The following is a 20,263-nucleotide window of genomic DNA, read 5'->3' as shown; positions in this document are numbered from 1 at the left end:
ACATAGTTACTACATTTCAGAAATAAAACATAGAAATGCTTTTTATACATATTTTTTAAATTCAGATATTACATTCGTGATCATTTGTGACTAGCAGCACAGACTAGTGGTTAGTATATAATGCTTACGAACAAATTGGTCACGGGTTCAATCCCACCGATTGCTGACTTTGGATATGTGACTCCAGGTCGACTGTTTCCTATCAGACTTTGTCAATTTATCTGATTTTCATTGAAACGGTTCCAACAAATTGGCAAGCTTCACCCATTTTCTCGCAAAATATTGAGTTTTTCAGCATCTCGAATTTCGCTAATTTGTATAAATGCTGCAAATTAAAAGTTAATAATACGTACAATACTTCTGTTCAATGTTAGACCATAGTTGTCGTTTTAATGTACATAAATACATGGGTGTATACAAAGTATGTATATGTCACATTTAAATCATATTTCAATTGAAAATATATTTTCATTTGAAATCATAATCAGTCACATTTTCAGGGTCGGTTTTATTCATTTAAGATTGGATTGTTAGGGTTGGTATTATTTAATGGTAGGATAGGTTAGGTTAAATAAGGGTTGGCCCTATTCATTTAAGATTGGGTTGTTAGGGTTAAATTTATAGAGTTAAACGTTGTAAATTCACTGTTTAATACATTTCCACTTGAAATATGCTTTCACTGTTAATAATTCTTAATTTGTATACTATACTCGTCGATTTCGAAGAATCTGTTAAGACGAGTGTGCATGATTGATTGAAATAAAAAAATTAAATATAAAATATATTTTTGAGATTTAGTAATCTTTAACTAATAAATTAAAAAGACAGAATATTTTGTCTATTCTGTCGTTTTCGATCGGAAAATTCTTATGTCGAAAATTGGGATGAAAACTGAATGTTATTTGAAATATTATACATATGTATGTGTTGTCAAATATTTCCTTGAAGCTTTCAGACATGTTGTCGAGGCTATTTTGACCTTAAAATCTTCTTGAAATAAAGTCCTTTGGTTTTTGTTTTGAATACTACATATTTAAGATATTTATAAGATGATCCTTGTTGAGTATACCAGTCAAAAGTTGCTTACTTTTGATAACATTTTTATATTATTCGATTCCAACTATTGGCTGTTGGCCAGACCTCGCTTTATGACTCGTTTCCTACCGTTTCGTATCAGGGATCAATTTTTCTGATTTTCATTGAAACGGTTCCTGTAAATTTGAATTCTCCTTTCCAATCTCAAGTTATTCAGCAACTTGAGGTTCGCCAATTTCTATAATAAAATGCTGCAAAAAATTCTCCATAGTTGTCACCGTGGATAATGTTTGTATGAATTCGCATTGTATAAAATGCTTGCATTGATTGCATTATTGTATTGCTTTGGAGCGATCTGTAAAGGCATGTTCGATTGAAATAAAATAAATATTTGTTAAGTAAAAAAAAAATCTTTTGTAACCATTTTCTTGAATTTGAAATGTAATGTTTGCTCTTTGTCAGACTGCTAAGTGCTGCTTTCAAATATGCGAAACACGTTTCATAAAAGTCTTATTCACGACCAAACTCCTCTTCATATAAGATCACATTGAAATCCTACAGGCTGATAAAGCAAGCAAAGCAGACATAAGATCTAATCATTAGTTTTGTCGACTGCTTCTCGTCTAGTGTTTGAACTTGCACCATTATTTGATCACACTTCATGCTGGGGTACTTACCAATAAGTGTTCGAGTCGTGTCAATTGACAGATATGCTCATTTCAAAACACCACTTATCACCCAGTGCTTTTGCTTTTTCAACTCGTGAGATGGAGCTTATTGAATTTAGAAATGGCGTGAGATAAGAGCTATTGCGCAATGTTGTGTATGTTAAAAACTGACCTATGGATGATGATGGTGAACTTTTAAATATTCATGAGTATGTAAAATGATTTTCGTTTCTGAAATCATCCTAGCGTGCACAATTGCAATTATTATACTAACGTAATAATTTACGTCGGGCGAGTGTAATTAAAACGCGTAACTTCGTGTGTATCGTCGTTTAGAATAAATTTAAGATAGTAAGCAAGCAAGAATGTATGCGGACGTGATAATAGCAGAAACAGGAAATGCTACATTCAGATTTGAAATTATTATGCGGCTCATCTTCCTGAAAGTTCACAGCGTTATTTTAATTTCCGTTACACAATGACTGTTTCGACAGATTAAAAGTCGCATTTTTCTTCTGCTTGGGCTGTTGGAAATTTGCGGTGGGCTTAATTTGGGATTTGTTTAAGTGGTTGCGTTTCAAAAGACATCTCAAAACAATCTCTTTTTTCCCAGTTGGTACATAAATATCATCGTAATTCACGGCCATTCGCCATCTATGTATGTACTGCTGGATGAAGGCCTCTCCAACATGCTTTCACTCGTCTGTTTTGAGCAACTCCCATCTATCTCACTCCACACCTTTTTTCCTGTGGCCTTCCTTGCACCATTTTGCACTTATTTCGTTTATTTATCACCCATTGCCATTTCAATTTCTTTACTATCACCATTACATTCATCAACCACCTTTGTCATACTTCTAACCCACGTAATACTTTTTCTAGCTCTCCTCAATATACCGAGTATACAGGGTTAAGCACATATTAATATACATATACACAATTCTAGAATTATATAGTTTTATCATTTACTGGCAGGCGATGCCCGGCATTGCTCAGGCAGATGAAAGTTGGAAAAGAAGACTTCCAAAATGCCTATTGCAAAACCGATCTACGGTCCAAGTTAAAGGGCCATGATATATACTAAATTTGGTGGTCCGAAGTTAAAAACTATGGATTTGTATAATAGATGAACTATTCATTTATATATACATACAGAAAATTCGAATTGACAGGCGTTGCTTAGAAGAGTAAACTTTGAAAAAATACCTTTCTTTTATGAGAGTATGCAAGTTAGAGTACCGTTTAGATATATTGTACCAAATTTGGTGGTTCTGAATTGAAAACTGTCGAATTGAATAATGAACGAACATACAAAAATTCATCTTTACATAGAATTAATTATAAGTTAAGGAATTTCCCGGCGTCGTTCGATCGAGTATAAGTTGGATAAAAATTGAAACTGTTTCATAAAGTTTTGTAAAGATTTCTATGCTAGAGTTACATCAGATAGTAATAACAAATTTGATTCTTAATCAAAAATTGGATTTTAATAACAGACAAAAACAAATATGTATCTTTATAGCGTATGTAGAAGAATTGTCCAGCGTCGCTCGATTGCGTAAAAGTATGTAGGTAAAAATGGTAGTTTTATAAAATGTATGGATTTATTTTTATTTTTACATACGATAGTAAACCAAGTTTGATTATAAATAATCTAGAATCAAACTTGCTTTGCTATTAACTAGATTTGCATAACGGACAAAGATATTCGTCTTTATATTATAACAAACGTTGCAACTAAATATTTCAATAACGAAAGCTCGAACATTCTCAAGCTCAAAATTAATAACACACCAGTATTTATTTTATCAAAACCATAATTTATTACTAGCTCACCATCGGCTTCGGTTACGAAACCTCGATAGTTTCACTTTATATAATGCGTAACGTTTTCGGGTCACTCAAAGCCACGGACAAATCGCACACGTTGAACCCAAAGTTGAACCCCATAAATCCTTATCGACACAATATATCGTCCACATAAAAAACCCACAGCTTTACTTTCGCCCATAAATTAATAAGGCCAACTGCATCATAACTCATGCATATCGGAAACTTTCAAACCCTCACCGCTAAGGGCTAATTGAAACCTCGCTTTGCAATTAACTTTTCGCACTTCTAATCTGGTGGCATCAGATTCGTAGTACCGTTGTCGACTTCCAGTGTTACCCGTTGATCGTTTGACCATTTGGCCTTGTTCGATCGAGGTTGTACCCAAAATAGGAGATATTACCACTCGACCAGCTGATGCACAAGTACAAGTAGTCTCCACTGTCTACCTGTTCGTCTAAAATAGGCGTGCGTACGCGAGTTTTCTCTTTTAAAACGCGTATCGTAAACAAATCCAAAATATGTATTCCTATTTGGAAAATGAAAGACCGGTTCCTATGTCGGCTTTGTATGTATGTATGTACGAATTCGTACAAAAGTGATTCGATTTATTTAATATTTTTTTTCTCGCCTAAACAATAGTGGGCCGATCTGGCCTAATCTCGTATAATATCGACATTAAACTGCCTTCCCTTCCCACGCATTTATTCGAAGACGAGTAATTGATTATGGCATAAGTCGACTTAGTATTTGGGACTGTAATTATTTCTTTTTTTTTCTTAATTTATAAGCATTTTTTTATTGCAACGTTTATGCCCACGGTGGTTTACGTCAATAATCATGTCGATTGTTTTGGCTAAATACGCCTATTTTTTACGCACTTATGAATTGCTCAATACACGTGGAAATGTGTGTACAATTGTTCACCTTGGTGTGTGAATAATATCTTATCATAAAAATTAGACTTTTGTTTAAATTTTATCAGTGGAAACATTGACAATAAGGATACAATTAAATGTGAATATTGTATTTGATTTTAGATAAGCTTAATTATATTTTAACCTTAACTGATAGAACCTTGGCAACTATGACGAATAGGCAAGCCAATATTTGTATGTACTTTTGTAATTACAGTTGATTAACCTACATTTATATTTAAACACCATTTGTTGTTGTTTTTTTGCTATCTTGATTGAATCAAAGTGTAATCCTTGGTGAGTCATATTTTAAATGAATTATTATTGAACTCTAAGCCATTTGATTAGATAAAATCAACGGGTAGTAATTTGAATTTGATAAATTAAAAAGGTAATATATTTTTGAGATTTGAAGTCACTTCGTTGAGAGTTGAAGTCATTTCGTTAAGCGTTGATGTCACCCCATTGAATGAAGGATAAGAGCGTCATAAAAAAGTCGATTTTTATTGTAATAAAATAAAAAATTTAAAAACACTTATAATTAAGTGGATTTTATTTGAATTGGGCAATATTTTATTTTTATTTTTATAGAATACCTCGTGTTCAACCTCATTAAGTGTATGAAGATAATATTTTGTATATTGTAGATAAAGTAAAAAAAAAGTACTAGTTCACTAGTTTTATAGAATACCTCGTTTTTCTTCGGTGACAAACTTGTTAACGATACAAAAACGAAAGCTATCATTATCTTCAATCAACTGCACAAATAGTGCAATCGTTTAGTTGCACTTAATGGCATGCCTCATTCATTCCTTCCCATTGCAATTAGAATCGCGTCAAAAGCGATTTGTCTTCGATAAATTTTTCCCGTCTGATGATGCTAATTAACGTTGATTTTCCTCACTTTTTTTCAATCGCACGATCCGCGCACGCCACTGCATTTGTCGTGTTTTTTTTTCATAGAATGCATCGAGCGGCGCGTGTCACTTTGTGAATGAACGATTCAAATACACACGACTCGTCTTCGTGATGTAACTTTTCTTTACTTTTTCTACCGCGTAATTTAAATCGATACGATTGAATCGATACAGAACTACACAAACGTTACTATATTTGACTATCAAGGTAAATATTTTATTACTTATGATCGTGTGCGGTCATCTTGAGGTAACTCACCGCTTCATTCACACGGAAACGACAGCGATTTTCTAGTTTTTACGAAACCCAAATGTAATTACGAGGCAAAGTGCGTCAATACGGATAAAATTGAACGACCGTAGCAGGTATAGTAATTTAGACTTGCTATCGCCGGACATGACTAATTTTCGCCCAATTTAATCATTTTTGTATTCAGATAGGTTGTACTTATGTATATGTATGTAGGCATTTCGCATTTTTTTGTATTTACCTGTATGTATATCAGATGCAGTTATTATGTTCGAATTGTGCAATGGATTTTAAGTGGTATCCGTATCGATTTAGTATCATTATCGAGTGTGCATGTCGCAGTTTCCTGTTTTGCATAATGGATTGGATTTATTGTAGGATGTTGAGAAAATACGTCTCCTTTAAGGTTTCTCAAGGTTTGACCTAATTTTATAACGAGGTACGTACGTTAAAAGAAGAAAAGTTCACTTATACAAACTTCATGTAATTCGTTTTTGAATTCGGAATATTCATAATGATATAGGTGAATTTTATTTAATAATATAAGTTTTATTTATAATTTATAATAAAGTCGTGGATTCAAAGTATTTTTACAATGCTCTTCTATATTTCAATTCGCTCATTGGTCTGACAACATATGGATATTATATCCTACATTCTTCCGATCGTTTTGAAACTTTGCCATTTTGCACGGTTTGGTCATCAATAGATTTTCAAATCAATTCCGCCAATACGATGGTGAAAAATAACCGTAATAGACACGTTTAAAAAATGCTACAAGTTTGACCATCTTGACGTTTCATGGTAAATATAGCCTTATTTATTTTCCTTTCCGCCATCCCCTCGTTTTGTCAGATTTAGAATTCAGAATTGTTTAAACGCTATATCTTATAAAATTTGCATTATAAGTTCTCATTATCTCTCATATATATTTTTGCTTCACTCATAGGTTATTATGCATCAACAAATATTTAGATTAATTTTTCCATCCAAATTGATAAAACAGTCAGCTTTGAACGCACATGATAACATTCACGGAATGAACTCCTTTCATTGACACTTATATTACACATAATTATATGTAATCGCTCTATACAAATATGCAATTACAACGAGTCGACTGAAAATGATTCACGTTTGACTTTTCGTTAACCCTGATACGAATAATCGTAGGAAAAACGTCACATTTTCCGATTGTCACATAATACACGTAGGAAACGAATAATTTCCTTTCGTCTTTGAAAAGAGTGTTATCTGGGTCGACGACGTTTTGTATTATCACAGCACAGTTCATTGAAAAATTGTGCAAAATGTGCGACGAACTCGCACAAAACACTGTGTACTTACCAGATAATAGATAAATGATGCTTTTTTCCATAGGTTTTCACAACATGAGTAAATAGAAAGTGGTTTGTCGTTTCGTTGTTTGCAATACGCAGCTCTGTGAGACTTTTTTTGTTGTTTTGTCGGAGCATTATTACCAGTTTTACCAGATATTTCTTCAGAATAACAACAGCGACGACGAGAATTATGGCTGTTGCATTTTCATATCAGTCGCTGCTGATTGATTTGTGTTTGTTATGTATTTATTATATTGCGCTTATTGTAACCTGATATTGTTCGATTAATTTGTGAACAGAAGTTATCGCGAATTGCGGTCTGACAACAACCGGAACATTAAAATCTTATCTGTCATGTCAGAGTGCGGTAAATAGTTAATAAGACAGAAAAAAATATTGTAAGACGTCCTATTATGCGACAAGAACTGAAATTATTATGATTACGTACTGGATAGAGTTATTAAGTCCAATTGCAAAATAATCGTTTCGATTGCTAAAACAAAAGCACTTAAAGTTTTGCGCAACGTTCGTTTGGAAATGTGAACTTTGCGAACTCGGTTCATTGAGGAGGATTCGCGTGATCTTTTCTATCGTTTAATTTAACGTATCGAACGTGTGTGGCGACCTTTATGTTGTGTGCCAAATTAGGGCTGCCATTGGTTTTTGAATTATTAAAATATTTTTCAGATTTTATATCAACCTCATCTGATAAACAAAATTGAACAAATTTACGCATTTTCAATGGTGATGTTTTCATTAATTTTAATTTATTGAGATTGGTATTGAAAATCAATGCGATTTATCGAACACGTCTTCCAAAGAATTGTACAATTTACGAAGACGATTTGTCGCTTATATAATAGATTTTGTCTACATACTGCATTATTCTGAACTAGAAACTACTTATGTAGTAAGTAGCATGTTGTTTCAAAGATTGAAAAAAATATTATTAAAAATTTGCAACTGCAATATTTGGTTAACGTTATCTTAAAATAACATTTCATTTAAAAGCTTTTAAAAATATTTTTTTGTCTGATACATATTGGCTAGACAAGTTGAAGTTGATTTATCTTTTGACTTGGCTTAGTAAAATTGTTAGATTTGATACATATTTAGTGAGACGATCTTAAAGGTTGAAAATATCGGGCGATTTATTTCTTAATTTTGTCTATAAAGATTGGTAGGTACATAGCTATCTCTATGTACGACCAACAATTGGTTAGATTTTATATGTACTTTAAGTTGTAATAGTTAATAGGTATTTATAAAGTTGACCAAACAATATTCGAATATTCGAATATGACTGATATTAAATATTCGAATATTATATATAATTTCGAAAGAGACTTTGTATGGGTGTTTGTTTGTTTTGGCCATGTTTAAGCGGTTTATATTACAAATACCGAGCGAAGTGGTGTAAAAACACTATTATTATATACATAGTGCGAATATATATTTATTTAGCAATTTTGTATGCTTCTTAATATTAGGCTAATATTAAGATACATACAAAATTTCTTATTGACATTCGAATATTTCTTAAATAAAATTTCGTCGATTCATTAATTACTTTCTACCACGATAGTATTCAAATGTGTGCTTTGAATTGAAAATTTGATTCAAACAATCCAATTTATGCCATTTAGGCCGTACAATTCCAACACACGGCACGAGTTGCGCAACTTAACAAACACCCATCATTAAACACAACCTTAAAATCCCATTAATCCTTAATTTTAACCGTACACTCAGATCGTATTATCAGTACGTACATTCAGATCAGTACGTATCATTCTTATCATTCATATCAGTACGTATCATTCTTATCAGTACGTATATTCAGATCGTATCTGCTCATTTCGGCAAAGTTAATTGTCGCTTTTCGCGATCGCTATCGCCGCATAATTCGACAGTAGCAGCGAAAAGGTTAAACGCACTATCGCCCACCGTTCATTATGTGCGATTAAAAAGGCTCGTCGACTTCCGGCAAGATGACCCACATAGACAATCTTTCAGACCGGAAATATCATTAGGCTTTCGCTGCATTTGACCGACGATTAGACCCGCCATGACGAAACGTCATTCGACACGTCCAGTGTTTGATTTACGACCGGTGTTATTTCGCCGATGCGTCGTGTCCATGTGAACGTCATTGTTCGCTTTGTCGGACAATAAGGTCGATTGTACTATAAAGTTGATGATTTTCGAATTGCAGGGTGTGGTTTTGTATTTCGAATCGAAGGTTTTGGTCTCTGATGATCTGTCTGACGTCGATGATGCTCCCTACCCAGTGTGCGTGTGTCGAGTGATTTGTTGGAAAATTGTGAATTGTTGTCCAAGTTGGAATTAGTAGCTCGGTGACCGTTGTGGTCCAATGGTCGCATTTCCTGTGATTCGATAAGAGTTTTGTGTGTGTGTGTGTGTGTGTGTGTGTGTGATTCTCCGTATCGCATCGGTCGTTTTCCTTTGTTTGCCGGCTGAATTTGTGTTAATTTGATCCTAATCTGGTTGGCAATTTGAATCGGATGGCGGTAATTGCATTTGAAGGTACTGTGAGTAATTTTGCTAAAAAAATTGGATCAATCAGTGCATTCATACGCATGTAATTAAACCTCTGCACTCTTCGTCGATGTACTTTGAGGTATGGACAAGTTTTGCGTTACACTCTCACGGCTTCTAGAGCTCACCAATTCGTTCTACCGAGAGTTCGTAATCTATATTTGGAAATTCTGTTACAACCCATGGAATGGTTATCTCTATTGTAAATTTTGATTAAGAAAGTCAAGTATCTATGTGTTGAGATATACATAGAAGTGCATTATAGGTGTTTTGCAAATCTTTTTAGTACGTTTTAAATTTTTTTATGCTATTTGCTTAATTACTGCACAGTTGTAGGTCCAAATTATTGTAGCATTGAGAATGCTAATAAGTAGCATTGAGAATACATAATTAGCCAACAGCATGGCTCGGTGGTTGCGTTGATACTAAGCACCGAGAGGTCGCCGGGTTTCATCCCGTGAATTTATAGAATTTATTCTGAGTGTAATCTTTAATGCTGCTGGTCAGACTTGGATATTTGTGATTGCAAGTCGATCGTTTCCTATCTAGAGTTTGCGAACCATTTGTTATTAATTAAATCTGTCTGGTACGTTTATTGGTCTGAGCCATTTTAACTTGGAGCCATCCATCGGATCGCCTAGTATGTAGGTCGATTACTAGCCTATTTGGATATTTACAATAGCCCTTCAATGTACTGTGAGGCTCTTGCGATTTTCGCCTTAAGGGTTTCCATTTATAGGTTCTTTCTTATTTCTTCGTTTGCAACAAACCAGAGGGCTTTAACCAGCATTCTTAAAATGTTAGACTGGAATCGTTCTAATATTTCTACGTTTGAGATTAATGCAGCACCCCATATTTGTAGTCTATATATGTACATAGGCTTCTGTATTGTTTTGTATATATGTAAGTCGTTTGTTGAAAATTTTGAGCATGGGCCCAATTAGAATGGCAAAAGATGACAGTTTTTTAGATAACAATGATGTGCCGAAAATAAATGATCACATAAAGTGCGACTTATATCAATAAACTACATACATACATATATTTTTTAATGAATTCATAGTGCTAAGGATTAAACTTAGTCATATCAAATGTTTTAGTACATAATGTGCAAATATAAACGTCAACAAAATGTGATTAGATACTGCAAACATGATTATCTTCGTCAAAAATTCAACATTTATTTCATTTTAAAATTGAATTTATCCACGGAACTTGATGAGGCACGCTTTATAAATAAAACAAACAAGCGTTTAATGATAAAATTAAACGTGCATGAATAAATATTCAATATGTATTGCAAATAATTAATTTTGACTTTTTTTTTGTTACAGGTAAGCTCATACGAGATTATTCAATTAGTTTTCTCGGCGGTGGTAGAAAACTGCATTATTCATTAGTCGTTTTATCGCTTTTGAATTGGTACGTATAACATATTTACACGTAATATTTAATTCCATTATCTAACTCCAATCAGAATGCATAATGTATTTATTCGGAGATAAATGAATACTCGAAATAAAGTCAATAAACTCATACGAATATTTTGTTGTAAAAAATGCGAATTTCAACTTTTTTACGTCAAAAACCTGTTGCATATTTGCCAATTCCAAAATGACTCATTTTGGCTTATTCAAATACGTACGCTCATTGTGTGTGATTTTGGAATCATAATCAGAATGACATTCAAATGTACAATATTATATAAATTTCATTCCATTTTTTGTTTCTTGTTTAGTTTAAATTGTTTGTTTGAGAATTTTATCTCGTACATATAAGATAACACTTTCAGTATGATTTAGAAAGTCTCAATCTATTCGTTATATATCTAATGGAGACATTTTGTTTTAGCGAGACAATAGCATTGTGGTTCTTTAGAAAGTGGTCAATCTGTTGAAAAAGAGCAAAACGCCAGTAGAAATATGTAGATATGAACAAACTAAATAAAAGCTTTTAAAAATAGCGAATAGTCCATATCGTTGGATCGTATCTCGATTTAAGTGTTTTACACTTTCTGAATACATAATTCGTCGTGTCTAGTTATTGCGTATCTCAATCATGAGTGTGTCATAAAATTTGAATTTTCGCACACACATCGGTTACAACCGGTTTTTTCTTTGCCTTCTGTTCTACTTTTGAGTCTTTTGTGTTGGTAGTTTTATTGCATCTGTTTACATATTCCTGTAATTAAAAATAACGATCAAAGTGTTTATTTTTATGTGCTCTGAAGCTGTAGCAAAATTGACTTTACGTGTCGTTTGATACTTTCTTTTGATTGATTTTTGTTTTTTTTTGTAATATAATTGCTATTTATCGGATGCGTTATTTAGTTTAGTTGAAGTCGTTTAATAATGCAAATATTGGAGTGGGTATTTAACTGTTTATTCCGGAGGTTTTTAAACTTCTCAGCGCAAACTTTCAGTTAAAATATATTCGTATTTATATTAATATGACATCATTGTACAAATATTAATTTATTCATTAATAATTAGATTACAAATAAAGTAAAATAATTCACTAGAATATTTTTTGTTCCGATTTTTTTTACTAGAGGTTACGTCAGGCTAAAATTTGTATTTATAAATATAACCAAACTATGAGTTGTTTTGTTTGAAAGGGGGCGTAAGTCCTCTTTTCTTCATTTCGTGAAATATTTCGCAAAACATTTAATATATCATGTTTTGCATTTAACAATATTTAAAAATACTGGTGGCCTGTAATATCAATTTGTGAATTAAGTCAAACATAAATGCTGTTTTTGGAACTGAAAATTGGTCTTCCGCCATTTCAAATCGTATAACGGCTCATATGTACGTACATACAGATGTATGTACATACATATGTAGATTGGTCTTTTTTTTTTACAAAAAATTTTCTTATTAAAGTTGGGCTAGGCTGTTTTTTTACAAGCCTCTTCTACGTACATATATTTCACTTCGCTCTTTCGTCTGACAATATTTTGGTTTTGACATCCTACATTCTTCCGATCGTTTTGAAACGTTGCTATTTTGCACGGTTTTGTCAATAATATACATTCAAATCAAATCCGCCAGTACGATGGTGAAAAATAATCGTAATAGACAAGTTTAAAAAATGCTGCAATGTTGACCATTTTGACGTATAAATGAAGTTTCCGTATTTATTTAACTATTATATATATGTAGGTATATGAACCTACATATATATTATACAATGCATATTTTGTTTTACACGTACTTTACCTGTATATATTTTTTTATTAATTTTATAGACATTTAGCAAAGTTAAGTCTCATTTTCAATAAAAAATATATGTATCTCAGTTATGAACTCAACTCACGACATTTTTTGTGCCAAATCTACATTGTTGAAATGCGAACGGTATAAATCGACCTTTACACTTTGCCATTATTTTCCCGCTTCTGCAGGCATTCAGATATAGACATATATTATTCACGACTATGCATAATTGTTTCGTTTTTCATATAAATCACGACGATGATTGTGTTCTTGTTCGTACATACATACATACATATTCCGAACAAACCCCAATATCCGTCTAATCGAATTCGTCGCGATAAAATCGTCGATTTTAACGCGATATTATTTGTGTCGAAAAATAATGTGTATCGCAATTTTATCGCGATACACATTATTTATCGACGTTTTTATCGCTGTCATTTCCTATTTTATAAACACCGGTAACCTGCACATGCGTAACGAATAACAATAATTAAAAAAAATTGTACATATTATTTATCACATATAGTTACAGGGAATCGTGTAAGTCTTATGTAAGTCTATTGAATCTTCACCGGTGTAATATGTATATTGGGTGTATTGTATCGACCTTTCGATTTCTCTATCGTTTTATATTACATATGCAACGGATTCTAATCAGTGTGTGTGTGCGTTTTAAATTTTCGAAAATCAACATTTGACCGACCGCTAGATTCAATTAAACTAAATTGGCATTTAACATTTTGATTGCCACACTCACACACGCCCACCAATTTATTTTATAGATCGATTATTAATTAAACAGACGTGCGGTGGTTAGTTGCAACTGTTCGTTTCGCCATTGATATATCTCGCTTGCATTCTGCAAATGCATAGCAACAAAGTTCGAGATGCTGCAACAATATAATAATAACCCTTTGCAATCAGTGTCGGATCGGATCTTGTGCAATTCTCATACGCCCGCAGTCATGTTATATCTAGAAGTTCAGTTCGTATTATGGATGAATTTGTTTTGTTTTTATATTGATCAGCGGCTTTTAACCTTTATGGCGTACGGATTCCGAAGACACTGCTTTTATATACATGTTGGTATAGTATAAGGTGGCTAATATGCTATACATCAGGGTTGCCCAAACTATGTTCCGCGGAAAATCAGTGTATATTTTATCACACTGTGTGCATGAAAGAGATGAGGTCTACTGTTTTCCCCCGACCGGCTGTCATTGTATTTTGCATAGGCAAGCACTGGAGATTAAAACATTTCCACAAATTAAAAAAAATGTTATGGATGAAGCTGTGAAAGTGATTAAGTGTAAAATCAAGACCACTTCAATCCAGATTATTTAAAATTTTGTGCGATGAAATGTATAGTGGACACAGCACTTTTATTACATACCGAAGTGATATGGTTATCCAGACGAAAAGCATTATTTATAATAGACTTTATAAACTTCGAAGTGACTTATTATTGATCTTCTTGAAGGCACAAAATAAATCAGGACAAAATTTTGTTGACGTTTTAACAAATCCTTTATGGTTGATAAAACTTGCATATCTGGTAGACATTTTTACCAAGTGCAACGAAGTTAACTTATTACAAGGAAAAAATGTATTATAATTTTAATATGAAAGAAAAAATATTGTATCTTTTGATAAAAAAAATACAATTCTGCAACGAAGTCAATGTGAAGGAATAGGCTCGACGCCACACCAGATATTAGAATGCAACTTACCAATATTGTGCCTAATATCAAAAATATATGCAATTCAAGGACTCAAAATTTGGCACAGAAATACTAGATTTTGAGTTGAAAACTACTAAATCCAAAAATCTGTAAAAATTAGTAGTAATTAAATTAAACGGAGTAATTTTTTTTGTTGCGCATTGTAATCAATTGAATTTTATATAAAAAGAAAATATGACAAGCGTAGTTGAAATAATGGAGAGAATAAAGACAGAAATGGCAACGGTTAGGTCACATACCTACGGACAATAGATGGATGAAAGAAGTGCTCGAATGCTACCCGATAGAATGCAATAGGGTACGAGGAAGGCCACAGCGGAGATGTGTCGATGAAATTAGAAAAAAAAATGTGTGGGATGAGATGAATAAGAGTTGCCTAAATAAAAATAGTCGAATTGAAGCTTGTTGGAGAGGACTTCATCCATAATGAATGTACATGATGATAGATAAGTATACATATTTGTCCACTATCCACATTCAAAGTTTTTATCTAAACACTTCCAAATTTGGCATATTATCTCTCAGTACCCTAAGTTGAATTTGGAAGAGCTTGGAGCCTGGAATCAAAAAGTAGGCGACGCTGGGCTTATCTGTTGATAAATTGAGTTGTATATCGTTAAGTAGGTAAAATAAATGATACTGAACTTGGCCATCTACGGTTAAACTTTCATAAAAAAATGTTCCGTGTGTGATTTTTTTGTGCACGTATACAATTTTGTGAGGCTATGCAGTACGAAAGGCAGATAACGACCGGCATGAAATCATCATCTCATTCAGTTGTGAAGAACTGCGGTATTTTGCGGTAACGGTGAACGAAATCGTCAACGACACGTCATGACGTAACATTACGCCATAGTCCATTTTCAGGTCAAAAGCATCTGCGGCAATTTCGGCGGAAAGTTGCACTTAATCGACACTTCACAGGTGGTCCGCAAACCGAGCTTTCACTCCCCTGCACGCGTATATTATATATATTATGCATATGTGGATTCAAAGTGACCGACGAAAGTGCAACGTTCCGAGAAAGGCACTTCCGGAGGAAGTTGAATCTCATATTTTGATATTGACGCGCTGAAATCTCTCCGATTCTAAAACTGTTTTTTTTTTTAATTTTATTTATTATTATTTATTTAAATTATAGTATATTTATTGCGGTGTATAATTAACGCGTCGTCGGTCGTTTAAAATGACCGTAGAAATCCCACGGTCAGTCTGAAACGTGCGTCTAATTTGCATACGTATAAAAGCGATTACTGGTGTAATCGAACGCTAATAATAAAGCGTTAATTTTTTACGGACTGAGAAATTTTCGACGTTTTCCACGCTTGTTAAGATGATATCTATAATTGAAATTATTAATTTAACATAAATATTTTTACTGTGATGGAAAAAAAATTGTCGCTTTTTTTCACACAGGGTGTAATTATCGATAACGATACGCAGAGTTGAATTTATTAAATTATACAGTAAATAAATTAAAGTTCGGCTTTTGCCTACTATTTTTAGTTAATAAATTCTAAGTTTTTTTTATTTGGAAATATTCCACTATACTATACAAACAACGGGGATTTTATTTTTATTTTTTTATATATTTTTTGCGTCTAAGTTTAATAAATGTGCGCCAGAGGCTAAAGCCTCTTTTGTGTGAACGACATCCGATATAAATCGTACAATCTATTGTTTAAGCCAGTGGCTCTCAACTTGGCAACTCACGGACCATTCGAACTTGTCGATTGGACCACCCAAATTTTACTATTAAATACCTTTTTAGTAAGTTATACATATTAGGTTAATATTAATACATTTAATACGCCTATCAATCTATATTTAAACACTGAACACATCATTTTTAAAATACATGTACCTGAATAACATAAAATTGGTGACCAAATACACTGTTATTATTACTGAATGACCGGCCATAGCGACGCGTTGGAGATCTCTGTAATGTCACTGTGGCTAATATGTTAAATAAATAAATAAATAAATATAAACGTATATAAAAGCTTTCATCATCACTTGCCTTAGTATGCTAAAAATATTCGCTATTCACTATGCTGGACGCCAAGCGTCCAGTTAAAAATGCGTGTTTTAAGTTAAAATAATGCAAAATCTGCAAGGTTAATTATTGTAGTTAGATATAAAATCATATTATCATGTATTAAACGTCGAATAATATAAAATAAGTGCAAGATATGAAATAAATAAAGGTGGATATCATTCTCACACTGACCGTTGAGCGCGGCGCTTCCCACGAAAATAATTATTTCTGTTGATATCGATCAATGTTTTTATTTCGTAATGACATTATTCGAATTATAGAGGTTTTTATGAGGAATACATAAAATATGAAGATCCTGCATTCAGTATATTTGGAGAAATAAAATAATACGTAAGTCCTGGTCACTTGCTATCCATCACATTGCGGCAAGTTTTAAATACAAAACTCTTCATTATACATATATAGTAATATTTATCAAATATATGTATGTTTTTATTCCACAAAGTATTTTGTAGTAAATGACAATTGTTTGCATTTATTAATGGGTTTTTTAACCCCCCAACTTTTTTCAACTTCACCCTATATTTAAATTTCCATATAACATCCGTTCTTTTTAGGGGACATGTACATATGTATATCTATTAGGACACGCCAACTGCTCATTCTGATTATAATAAAACAATAAATGATGATATAGTCGCTTCGGTCATTCAATTTTATATTGCACAAGTCCTATACTAAACACTAGAGCGACACTAGGTCAAAATCTTTTGTACCAAAGGAAGATTGATTGGCAATACATCAACCGTCAATAATTCTAAATCAACAGTTAGATTTTATCCACACAATTCTCAAGTGACTCCAAGCGACAAAACCCAACTAAAACACGTATAGTGAATGATGTCACCAATGAAGAGACACTTGACTAGATTTATTCGATCGAGTTCAGGCGTCGAAGGACCGCAAGAGTCGTGTTACGTCTAACGGGTTTTAACATACGAACGTACATAAGTACATTGTAGCTCTGATCTGATTTGTCTCCGTTACCTCGCATGTGAGCCTTAGAAATATGTAATTATGAATTTCGATCGGCTCTTTTATGTGCATAGAAGGACCCTAATGAGATCCTTGTTTGGTCGTTTGAATAACGCCTTCGAATGTTTGTCCGTTTATGTGGGCACTGAGTGTATGGGTACGTTTGAGAGTTGTGTCGTGTCTTTGGATTATAACCGAGGGCAGAAGTCATAGTTTCTGGACACGAACCCGTTTCGCTGACGTGGAGTGCCGTAAATAAAACGAACATATCTGTTTGAATCGGTCGCCTTTAACTGAAATAATGGCCTCCATCTCTGAACAAAAGGCTCACGTACTTAAACAGATTTACATTCAATTCCATGAGCATATATTTTATATTTATATATAGTAATATATCCCGACGGTTTGATATTTGGCCTTGCTCTGACGGTTTGAACTGAATGGCACCTTATGTGGACTGTCTTCAGATGTAAAGTCTGTCTCACAATATTAAAAAGTTTTGGATCTAAGTCTACTGTATGTATATGTTACACTCGAAGTGTATTTTCAGTTGTAATATATTCCAACTGGCGTTTTAGGTCATTCATATTCGAATACAATTCAACTTGTAAATTATATTTGCACAAACTCAAATACACTTTCAACAATGTGTGCCAGTTGTAATATTTATTTATAATTTATACCAGGAAGGCCTAACAGGTAACCCCGATCCGCCTTCCTGGCCAGAAACATTTTACATTTAATAAAACTATTAGTGTTATACAAAGTAAATACATATCAATTTACACCCACAGATACATTTATGTCCAAGGTGTGGCCAGCAGAAACCAGTGGGATTTGAACCCGTGACCACTTTGTTCAATGCATTATATGCTAACCACTGCTGGTTATATAAAAGTTGAGTTTTGACCAGGGGCGTCATTTCAGTTTTTTACAGGGGAGGGGCAATACTTTGGGGGGTATTATATTAAAAATATTAGTGTATATGAATTTTAACTATTTATTTTTATCATTTTTTACAAGCTTCTTATATGTTTTTTTATTTATATATTTTTATCAATAAAATTAATAGTAAAATAATTTAAAAAAATATATTAAGAGATTTGGGTATATTTGTAAGTACAAAATAATCTCCTGAAAATACATTGAACGTTTTTTGTTAAACTAAAAAATATAAAATTAGCATTAAATAAATGATAAAAACTATTATGTTATTATTATAATGTCATTTTATTTACAATACCATTTTATTCATAATAATACATTAGCCTTCCCAGTATTCCCTCCCAAATGATGCCCCTGGTTTTGACAGCTCTGATGTTTTTACGAATGCTCTAGATTTTAATAATTGACTAAAATTTGTCAATTACATATGTATGTATTACGAATAAGGGTAATATGGCACTCATAATGATTGTCATATTACGATAGCTCTAAGAATGTGTTCAAATCAAAAATGTAACTTTCCAACTCAATTTACTAGTGGAGTGACGTTTTCAACGATAACCTAACCTCCATATTACCTGGTACTAACTTATAATTGAACTGTATTTTCAGTTATATTATGACCAGTTGGAATGTAATTCGCCATATGAATCAACTTCCATCGGATTGAAAGAATATAATCCAATTAGTCAAAATATATTACAACTGAAAATACACTTCAACTATAATGGTACCAAATTAGTTGGAATATATTCTTACCAATCAAATTTATTACAACTGGAAGATACACTTCAACTGTAACTGTACCGTCCATTAAATCCATGAATTATTAATGGTTTTGAGGATATGTATATACGTATTAGTTTGAGCATTATTTTGTGTATCACAAATAAGGCTTATTTGAAATGTTGTGAGCTTCATTTTTCTTGCTGAAATGACTTACTTTTTATTTTGTGTAATCTTGCACTTTAATATACTTCTTTCAAATATGTTCCAACACCTTTATCTTTTTTCAAAAGTCCTAGCATCGGTGGTTTAATTAGCCCTGAAAGTTTGTTCCTTTCGTTTTTATGGAGTTTTATCGTTTGCTTGCTGTAATTGGCGTACGTAAGTTACGTACATGGAATTGAGACAGTTCTTCTTAGTTTGAGCGTGCTCAAATATAAAATACGGTATCGGATATAATGTCCGGCAAAATTATGTGACCGTGGGATTCGATTTGCATGAGGTAGTAAAGTTGGACTGGGGAGCGAAGGCGGGAAATTGGTTGTGCCCACAGTAATCATATGATACAGAAACCCTTTCTTATATGGAAACCAGTTCCCTTTGCTGATGCTGCTTCGAGCCGCTTTCGTACTCGACCTTCATCCGGCCAGGATCAGGCGCAAGGCTACTCATTTTCTTGTGCAAGCTGAAAATGCACCATTTCAATCAACGTTTACTGCTTGCAATTTGAAATAAAACTTCTAGAACAAAGTTTTACACATATACTGTCCATTAAATCCATGAATTATTAATGGTTTTGAGGATATGTACGTACGTATTAGTTTGAGCATTATTTTGTGTATCACAAATGAGGCTTATTTGAAATGTTGTGAGCTGCATTTTTCTTGCTGAAATGACTTACTTTTTATTTTGTGTAATCTTGAACTTTAATATACTCCGTTCAAATATCTTCCAACACCTTTATCTTTTCTCAAAAGTCCTAGCACCAGTGGCTTAACTATCTCGTAGCAAAATCATGCTAAGCATGATTTTGAACCCAGCTTGGCAGGGGGTCCAAATTTATATACATTGGTATA

The 20,263-nt window shown here is 33.0% G+C and overlaps 1 protein-coding gene across 3 annotated transcripts in view; it reads left to right on the top strand.

The window, feature by feature from the left end:
* The window catches only part of MICAL-like (protein), a 117,862-nt gene that overhangs the window by 71,811 nt on the left and 25,788 nt on the right, over positions 1-20,263 (top strand). The window contains exon 5 of one of the 3 annotated variants that reach the window (XM_077439562.1): positions 19,932-19,953. The exons of the other annotated variants lie outside the window; for them this stretch is intronic. Coding sequence (XP_077295688.1) covers positions 19,932-19,953 — 22 coding nt within the window. The remainder of the gene's footprint in view (positions 1-19,931; positions 19,954-20,263) is intronic. 3 annotated transcript variants of the gene reach the window in all.

The sequence above is a fragment of the Arctopsyche grandis genome, chromosome 10 (genome assembly GCF_051622035.1).
Source record: "Arctopsyche grandis isolate Sample6627 chromosome 10, ASM5162203v2, whole genome shotgun sequence".
NCBI lineage: Eukaryota > Metazoa > Arthropoda > Insecta > Trichoptera > Hydropsychidae > Arctopsyche > Arctopsyche grandis.
The sequence above is the reverse complement of the archived record's forward strand: the minus strand, read 5'-3'. Positions and strand labels throughout refer to the sequence as shown.